Source organism: Trypanosoma conorhini (assembly GCF_003719485.1).
Source record: "Trypanosoma conorhini strain 025E chromosome Unknown Tco_14.4_contig_00076, whole genome shotgun sequence".
Lineage (NCBI taxonomy): Eukaryota > Euglenozoa > Kinetoplastea > Trypanosomatida > Trypanosomatidae > Trypanosoma > Trypanosoma conorhini.
Window position 1 is genome coordinate 1 of NW_021704157.1, and position 8,811 is coordinate 8,811.

Sequence of the window (8,811 nt, forward strand, 5' to 3'; positions counted from 1 at the left end):
GCATCGACTCTTCGAGGCCGCGCCGTTAACGTTTCCGTGAAGGCAACGGGGCCACGGTGACCGGAGAATCGCAAAGCGCCCAACGACGACTACTTCTCCGCTGGGTCGCCTAGAGGCGATTGTCGATGTGCAACGTTTGGGTTTTCATTGCGAGAGCAAACGTGAGCTCGCCACTCAGCGCGTGTCGCGCCAAAGTTGTCGCCAGGGCACCGCCAATGCCAGCCGGGGGCGCGCGGCGTGGGGGGCCGGTCCCGCCTCCACGAAGTTTGCTCGGCGCTGCCATCGCCCGGGCGAGGGCGCGGGGCAGTAAGCGGCGGCGCGCAAAAAGCTATGCTGCAGAAAAATGTTTGCGCAGCTTTCTTTTGGAGTGTGAAGGCTCTGTCGCCAACTTCGCCGGCGCGCGGGGAGAATACGCAGGACCCGCCTGAGGCGCGGCCCTGCACGGACGGATCCCAGCGGGCGCCCGCTCTCGTTTTGGATTTTTACCTATGGGCTTTTATTTCATGCCAGTATCGTTTTATTTCCTTCGCGGCGGCGGCGGCGACTGAAAATGGCGTGGTGCCGTTCAGCCGGCGAGCGCCGTCGCGCTAATCCGAAAAGGCGGCACACCAAAGGGGGAAAAAACCCAGAGGGGCGGCAGTTCCGCGCGAAGCCGCGGGCGCCGGAACAGCGGCGACAACAGTGACGGAGGCAGCGCCGAGCAGGGAAGTCCCCGTCGCGCGCCACCCCCTCTTCCCATTTTTCATCTTTTACCCTTTTCGCGTTGATCATCCCTCCTTCCACGGCGGCCTCCGAAACACAAACGCCTGTCGCGCGGGCCGCCCTCTGCCGCTCACTCCTCTTCCGCCCCACTCCCCTTTGCGGGGTAAATCATTTTCGACTCCGGGCTGTCCTGCACGCGGAAGTGGGCGCTGTTGGCTTCAACGAGCTTCAAAACCCCGCCGTAATGCTGGTTCGCGGCCTGTTGAACCGCAAGGGAGGCCCAAAGCAGCAGCCGGGAGGCCTCCACACCCCCCGCCGGCACCAGCGCTTTCACCGCCCGCACCGCCTCCTCGCGCGAGAAGGCGTCGTTCTCTTCAAAAGCATCCTCCCAGCCCAACACTTCATCGTCCGCCCCCGCCGCTTCCTTTGTTGTCTGCCGCGGCCGCTCCGGCCGGGAGGGCGCGTCGAAAGCAGCTTTCTCCCTCCCCGCTTGCGCCGCATCCTCGGCAAAAACGTCTGCCTCACGTTGGGTGCGCTTCTTCGCTTTACGCATCAAAAATACACCCGGAGAGGTTTCCTTGCACACAAATAGGTCCGGAAAGAGCTGCAGCAAGGTAACGATTCGCGGCGGCAAGACGGCCCGCATCGCCGGGCTGGCGCACTGCAAGAAGAAGGCCGCGGTACACGGTTCATCATCGGGGGCCACGTAATGAAACACCACCGCCAGCTCGCGTGGAGTTTGATAGGGGTTTTCTTCACGAATCGCAACACGGGACGCCATGTCCTCTGGAGAAGGCTCGCTTTCACGCAAAGAGAGGGGGTCGGAAGGATCCACGCGGGAAATAAAGTTCGCTCCAACACGGAACACCATCGGGTGACGTTGCAGAATGTTCATCATGCCTTCAAATCCACCCACGACAACCTTTTCCTCCTCCGTTAGGCGCACATACACGTAGTGGGGTCGATCCCACGTGGAACACACGCGTCCCATGAGGATAATGAGACCCCGCACATCCTCTGGGTGTCGCTCAAAATCCTCCACAAAACCGTGCTTCCATCGCAAACTGTCTGCACCAATGCGTTTCCGCAGGAGGGGAGTGTCAGTGTACTTGAGCTGAATAACTTCAAATTGATCGAGGTTTCCCTTGGCGCAGGCGAGTAATTCACCAGCGGTCAAATTCTTCTTGGTGTAACGTTGCATGATCAGTGAAATGGGGACAAAGTAGCCTGGACAAACACGCGCGATAAATTTTGAAAGTATCGTTGTATGCTGCGAGGCTTCGGTAGCTGCCAACACCTCCCCTTCGGCGTTGACAGGCGCCAGACTGTTTGCCTCGCCCTTTGCAATTTTCAATTGCAGACGCTCATGGGCCTCCTCTGGAGTCAGTCCGTGGGCCTCCGGGTGCAGCAAAATGCTGCGACGAATTTCTGTGGTTCCCGCAAGGTTGCGCAGTTCAAAATAAAACGGCTGACGTCGAAACCACTGCAAGGTTGAGGCAATACGAATGTGCTTCTTCTTCTTTGCCGCTGGTATGCTGAGGTTGCCGAAATTTCCCCATGAAACAGGCACGTACTTTAGAATCTCGTACACATCCTGTCGCGTCGGCACGTTGGGTGCCGCACCCCAACCACCGTATGCATTTAGGGCGTGCGCCACCATCGTCTGCGGTTGTGGTGACACAAACCGTGGTGGCTGTCCCTCCCCGGAAAGTCGGATGCAAATATACTTTTCATTCAAAACCCAAAACTCCTCCCTCCCACGCGAAGAGGTCACAATAGCAAGAAAATCCCCGAACTTGAGGGTGTTCACAAGGCGGCGCAAGGAAGCGCTAGAGGAGGCCTCTCGAAGGAGCGAGGAATAGGCCTCGCTAAGGGCCCGGTAGTTTGGATTGCCAGCCACCTCCCGTACGCCGAGCACGCGCTGACGCAAACAACACAGCACCTGTTCCGCAAGATTCATTTCTTCCTTGTCCACTGCCACAGGTGACGGATCTTCGTTCTTCTCGGTTACTTCATCCACCGCGGTCTCTGCAAGGAAAAACTTTACGTCTGCTGCAAGTTTCACGCGGCAGACGCCGTGGGCATCCTCCTCAAGTTGCATCAGTGTGGAGGCTCGCACCCACTCCGCCGCCGGCATCCCACGCGTAAACATGTCATCACGACTCAGATTTGGCAGCTGCTCCACAAACACCTTCAGCGTGACACCTTCCGAGGGATATCGTTGCGCAATAAACATAGCTGCCGCCCGCTCTGCGACGGGCCGCGAGTTGAAGAGCGTTGTAAAGCCTTCATCCCCCACAGACCCTAGTGCTTGCTGCAGTGGGGAAGGATGTTCCACGCCTTCCTTCCCTTCATGCTGCAGGGGGCTGGGTCCATCCGCCTCCTGCAATGTGGAGGACGACCGCCTACGCATGGATGTGAAGAGTGCCACCCGCCATCGATGGCTCTCATGGGGTGGTGGTTGCAGCGCGGTCCGTGGGCGTACGTTGGAAACGCGCGTCTCTGTGAAGAGGGAAAGCGAGGTGCACAAACGGCGACGCATCGAAGTTGAAGGCCAGAAATGATCCTTCCTTACCGGTTGTTGTATGCTTCCTTTTCGTGTGAGTTGTGCCCAGCGCACACGCTGCGGCAGATGCATAAAAAATGATTTAAAAACAGAAAGGAAGAGGGAGAAGCGCAAATCTCTAGGGAAACCAAGGCACAAGAAATCCCAAGTAAGGGCGGAAGGAAGGTCGAACCGCGCTCCCTTGGCAAGAGGCAAAGACTCTTCTCCGCACCCTCGCCCCGCTCGCTCGCACTCTGTCTCCTTCTTTCTCCATCAACTCGTGGAGATGAATCGCCGGCCCCTTGCCCCGCCCCATTAAGAGGCATACAACGGATGCGGGGAAACGCAGAGATGCAGGAATAAGCTTGAAACGACACTTTTCGCGTGCGCCACTTGAGTTGTGCAATGCCCCCTTCCACCCCGCCCACACGCACATCGCAAGGCGCCTTCTCTGCCACGGCACCGCCAATCCCCAATCCCCCGCTTCCTGCACTCCAAACACGTGGAGTGCCCCCGGACAACGCACGCTGGAGGAGAGTTCTTCGTCTCCTCTCGTCGCGGAGGCCGTCGCAGAAGATGTCCCCCCCCCCCCTCCTCCACCACCACGTGGTTCACTGTTCTTCTCTGTGGATATTATCGTCATGCACATTAGTTAGTTTGTTGTGAAACGCGCGAAGGAAATTCTGAATAGCAGCAGGAGAGAAAGGAAGAGCAAAAAAATAGGCAAAACGAAAACGTCAAGGAGTCGCTAGCTGCACCGTCCTCAGTGCAAAAATGTCCGCCACATCAGCATCGTAGCCAGAGGCTCAGCTCCCTTATGCCTACTGCCCACGCTGCCCGCTACACGGAATCAGCGCTGCTGCTCTCTCCCTGCGCATTGTGCTCCTCCATTTGTGCCTGCATTGCGGCCTTATCCCGCATAATTTTCTCGCGAAGTTCCGCCGCCTCGTACTCCTCAGCCACATCACGCGGCTCCTCATAGATCTCGCACTGTTGAAGAATATCCCCCAACCTAAACTGAAATTCATCATGAAGAATGACCCCACATTCCAGACCCATCTCAACAGAAGGCACAATTTCCTTGAAACGGCGCAGCTCTTTTATTTGACCCTCGTACACAATCACAAGAGAAGCCTCCGGGTCTTCGTCTTCGCTGCCATTCCTCTTGGGGCTGCTGCCGCCTCCCATGCGTTTACTTTGCGAAGTCTTGCGCAAGACACGAAACAAGGGATGCGATCCAATGACGGTGCCTTTTGTCACTCGTACCCCGGCGGCATTGCCATTTTTCCCCGCCTGTGACGCACGAAAGACTTGCAGACACTCCGCCTCCGCCGTGACACGCGTCTTGGTGATTTTAGGCAGTGCCTCAACGAATGTTTCCTTTAGTGCATCGATTCCATGATATAGCACACTGAAACGGATCACCTTGACGTGATTGGGAACATCCAGTGTGTTTGTATCCTTGCTCTCCCCGTAGAGGAGAATGCAGCCGGGCTGCCCCGAACTGCCAATGAGGGCGATGTCGTAATCCTTTAGGCCACCCACCTCGGTTACCTTAATCTCCATGGAGATGCCATCCAATCGAGGCAATTCGTACAGTGTCTTCATAAGAGCCTGTAGCATGCCAAAGGTTGCCGCCTTGCAAGACAGCACAAAGGCCTTGGTACTGTATGTGCGCACCATATTGTTGTCTGGCTTACGGGCATAAATCATTCCATGTTGTTCTTGGTTCAGCAGCTGTAAATAATCCTCACGTCGACCTTCCGTCTTGTACACATCCTTCATAAAAAGATAATACTTCTGTGCATGAGACTCGCTGCTCACCTGCATTAGCACAGCACCCGGCTTTGGATGAACGCGAAAGCCATGTATAACAACTGGCGTGGAGGGTCCAGCCTCTTGCACGGCATTTCCACGCTCATCCATAACTTTTCGCACGATCGCGTAGGTCATGCCCGACACCAACACTTGCCCCGGTCTCAATTTTCCACAACGCACGATGCCTGCCACTTCATTTGTCGCGCTAGTACCACTTGACTCAATGACGGTCACCTCACATCTTGAGGGGTCCGGGGTACTAATCTCGCACAGCTCCGCTTGCAAGGAGACTGCCTCCAAAAGTTCTGGAACGCCGGTGCCATCTCGCCCACACACGGCAACGAACTGCGTGTCCCCACCATCCTCCTCCAGCTCTAGGCCACAGTCACGTAACTGCTGCTTGACGGCTTCCACCTTCGGCTGTCGATCAATCTTTGTGCACGCCACTACAAGCGGAATACCGGCGTGGCGGGCGAGCTCAATGACCTCTTTCGTCTGTGGCTGCACCCCGTCAACGGCAGAGACGACAAGGATAATAAGATCGTTGGCCGCCACACCCACCTCCCGCATCGCGGTAAAGGCGGCATGGCCCGGTGTATCGATAAAGGTCACCACATGGCTCTCCGACGTCTTTACTTGAAAGGCGCCAACATTCTGCGTGATGCCACCCGCCTCCTCAGAGGCCACATTCGTGTGGCGCAGGTAATCCAGCAACGTCGTCTTGCCGTGATCAACGTGGCCCATAATTGAGACAACCGGTGGACGTGGCACGTACTTTATTTTCGCCGCCACATGCTTGATATCGTACTCCCGGATGAGTCCCGCACGGTGCAGGTTATTCGCCGTGCTGAGTGGATCACGCAGGTTAGTCGCCGTAGTAAAGAACTCCCGCAGTACGTGATCCTCGAGTTGTTTGGCGGGGTCAGGCCCCGGCTTTGGCCGTGCCTTTTGCTGCGGTGTCTTCTTCATTTTTTCGCGACGGCGCATAAACTTGGCGCAGCGGGGGTCGTCGCTGCCGACCCACAACGGCCCCGACCGCGTCGGAATGTACACGGCGTCCTTCGCAAATTCATTCCAGTCGTACACCTCCCCAAGGCCCATCTCCCGTCGATCGTTTTGGATCGTCGCCTTGACGTAGTGGGCCACCGTGTCGGGGTTAAACTTCCGCATGTTGCCCTCGGACGAGTAGCGCGGGTCGACCACGCCCTCGTCCCAGTGAAGCCCCGGCTGACCGCGAGAACTCTGCGACTGCCACCGCTGCGCAGTCGTGTGGCCCACTGTGGCAGCAGCACTGCAGTCAAACGACGTCCCGATCCACGAGACGGCGAGATGCTTCACGCCGCCAAAGAGACGCCACATCCGGTGCGATCCCGTTTTGCCTTCGGCACGGCCCCTCTCACCGTTGAGGTGTTGAGTGATGACTCACGCTCACACTCAGAAACAAACAAGAAAAAAAACAATGAGAATTTTCCTCCTCTTCTCTCGCTCTCTCCCCCTTCCCTCAGTCCTTTGCAGAAGCCCCAAAATGGGGGATGCGCCCTGAAGCTGGGAGCTGCCCCTCACCTCGTTGAAGAATGAATGATGCTGACCCCAGACCGTGAGTCCTGTGGTCTCCTACTATTGACGGTAACTGGCAGTATAAAAGGGAAAGAAGTGGAGTACTGAAAGGAACGATCCCTGCAACAAGAAACAGAACCGCAACAAGGTCCGTCGTGAGACTCATGGCAAAGGACACCAAAAAAGTGTACGGGCGTGGGTATCGGTCCCTCGCATGTTAGGAACCACCACCCCCACTGTGCGCAGCATCCTTAGCATCCATTCGCGCTTACCCCTTCACCCTCTTCATGTTTCTCTTTTGTATACCTCATTTCCACTCAGTATCTGTAGCGTCATTTGGAGGAGGTGCAAGGTGGGATTCCGGCGGGTGTGGGCAGCAACAATGCCTCGAAAACTCCAACTTGACAGTTTCCGCCGACCAACCGAACAAAAAAAAAATAAGCCCACACCTTTCTATAACAGCGTTCCACTGTGAGAAGCTCCTCTTCCTCCTTTCCCATTGAATCTTCCCCACACCCCATTGACAGGCAGCCATCCTCGTTATTTATTTATTTTTTTTGTTTCCTTGTTTGCCCGTTAATGTTTGCCTTTTAATCAGCCCATTACATTATGGGAGTTTCACTCGCATTACCGTTTTCTCTTCTGCCGTTTTCTTTTTGTGTTCCGGCGTTGTCCCAGGCAGTGGGGCCTCCCCTTACGCCATTCAGGCCCCAGCGGTGGGGTTTTGCGGGTATAGAGGGAGGCGGAGTAACGAGGAGGAGGAGGAGTAACGCCGGCAGCTGCCCCGCGGAGGGCTCGCTGCGACGCCGTCAGTCGTCGCGTGGTGCTCGCCGGTTGCACATCTCCGTTCTGAACGGCAGCTGCCACACCCGCAGCTCACCGCCGTCTGTCCCTGTCAACAGCACGTCCTTCGCCGCGGACGTCGCGGATGCCATGACGAGGCCCTCATGCAGCTTCACCTGGCGAACGGGCTCCGCGGTGGCCAACGACCACTCAATCGCGGTGGCGTCATCGGAGACCGTCAGAAGTGTGTCGCGGTCGATGAACTCCAGTCCACGCACGTAGTCCTGGTGACCCATGAAGGCGCGGGCGCCCTCCCCAAACGCACTGGTCACAGGATCGAGGTCGACGGCAAACACAAACTCCGAGCAGGCGGCGTACAACCAACAACCACCTGCTTCCGGCGGAGACGGATCTCCGTCGGCGTGAGTGTTGCTGCAAAACACGGCAATGTGGTTAACCGGATTATCAAACTCCTCAAAGGAGGCTACAAGTCGATCTTCGTTTGTCGCCCGCATATCGGCAACAATGTTCCACAACCGCACCGCACTATCCTCCGAGGCCGTAAGCAGCATCGTCTGGTTGGGGGACAACGCAAGATCGTTCACGGTGCTCGTCGCTGCCCAGAAACGATCCACCATCGTTCCAACAGCAGCCGTGTTTGCCACATTCGGTCCTTGGCCTTGTTGGTCTTGCCGCTGCCACACAACATTCTCTGGACTAAGAGAGTGAATGTAGACCATTCCGTCATCGCAGGCACTTGCCAGCAGCCAGCCACTGCCGCCGCTGGCATGAGGCGCAGGGACACGCAACATTTTATTGATTCCATCCCCAAAGCCGCAAATCGTCCCGACAGGCGCACTCAAGTCGCGTGCATCCCAGTACGCAATGGTCCGATCATCTGACGCAGTCAGCAGCGCCCTCTCGTCGTCCTGTAGGAACAGGGCGTGGTTCACAGGGCCCTGGTGGTGTCTGAGGCGTGCGATTGCACGGTCAGAGGTGGCCTGACGCCAATCCCACAACGCCGCGGTGTCGTCTCCCGATGTGGAGCAAAAGACAGAGGTGTGGTGAGGGGAAAACTGTAGCGACGTAATTACCTCGCTATGCGCTTGAGGGAGGGAGGCGAGCATCGTCGTCATGGTCTCCTCTCCCTTCCCCCCTCTCTCCCTGGCCAATAAATCGACTCACTGTACGTCCCAATGCACTTCCTCCGCGTGCCTCCGTCGCCTCGTCCCCGGCCACTCTTCCTTCTGCCGTCACCCTCGCCACCCGCGTCGCACGCTCTCTCCAGGCCCGTTCCTTTTTTTTTTTTGTGTGTGTGTATGTGCGCCCGCCACTTCCATCCGCAGTCACGGTGCACATAAGGGATGAAAGAAATAGAAGGAAAATGAAAAAGAAAAGAAAGAAAG

At 56.9% G+C, this 8,811-nt stretch overlaps 4 protein-coding genes across 4 annotated transcripts, besides 2 other annotated features; 1 reads left to right on the top strand and 3 right to left on the bottom strand.

The window, feature by feature from the left end:
• Nucleotides 1-125: 125 nt before the first annotated feature.
• Nucleotides 126-428, top strand: Tco025E_02055 (uncharacterized protein; the record flags this gene model as incomplete). Its single annotated transcript, XM_029368990.1, has 1 exon — nucleotides 126-428. One exon carries the CDS (start codon nucleotides 126-128, stop codon nucleotides 426-428), a length of 303 nt encoding a protein of 100 aa, XP_029231006.1.
• A 404-nt stretch (nucleotides 429-832) lies between these two features.
• Nucleotides 833-3,244, bottom strand: Tco025E_02056 (uncharacterized protein; the record flags this gene model as incomplete). The annotated part of the gene is made up of 1 exon (XM_029368991.1): nucleotides 833-3,244. The coding sequence occupies one exon, from the start codon at nucleotides 3,242-3,244 to the stop codon at nucleotides 833-835; it is 2,412 nt and encodes an 803-aa protein (XP_029231007.1).
• An 843-nt stretch (nucleotides 3,245-4,087) lies between these two features.
• Tco025E_02057 (putative translation initiation factor IF-2) lies at nucleotides 4,088-6,424 on the bottom strand (the record flags this gene model as incomplete). The annotated part of the gene is made up of 1 exon (XM_029368992.1): nucleotides 4,088-6,424. The coding sequence occupies one exon, from the start codon at nucleotides 6,422-6,424 to the stop codon at nucleotides 4,088-4,090; it is 2,337 nt and encodes a 778-aa protein (XP_029231008.1).
• Nucleotides 6,425-7,360: 936 nt separating this feature from the next.
• Nucleotides 7,361-7,389: a sequence feature (GA-rich).
• A 42-nt stretch (nucleotides 7,390-7,431) lies between these two features.
• Tco025E_02058 (uncharacterized protein) lies at nucleotides 7,432-8,541 on the bottom strand (the record flags this gene model as incomplete). Its single annotated transcript, XM_029368993.1, has 1 exon — nucleotides 7,432-8,541. One exon carries the CDS (start codon nucleotides 8,539-8,541, stop codon nucleotides 7,432-7,434), a length of 1,110 nt encoding a protein of 369 aa, XP_029231009.1.
• A 230-nt stretch (nucleotides 8,542-8,771) lies between these two features.
• Nucleotides 8,772-8,811: a sequence feature (A-rich).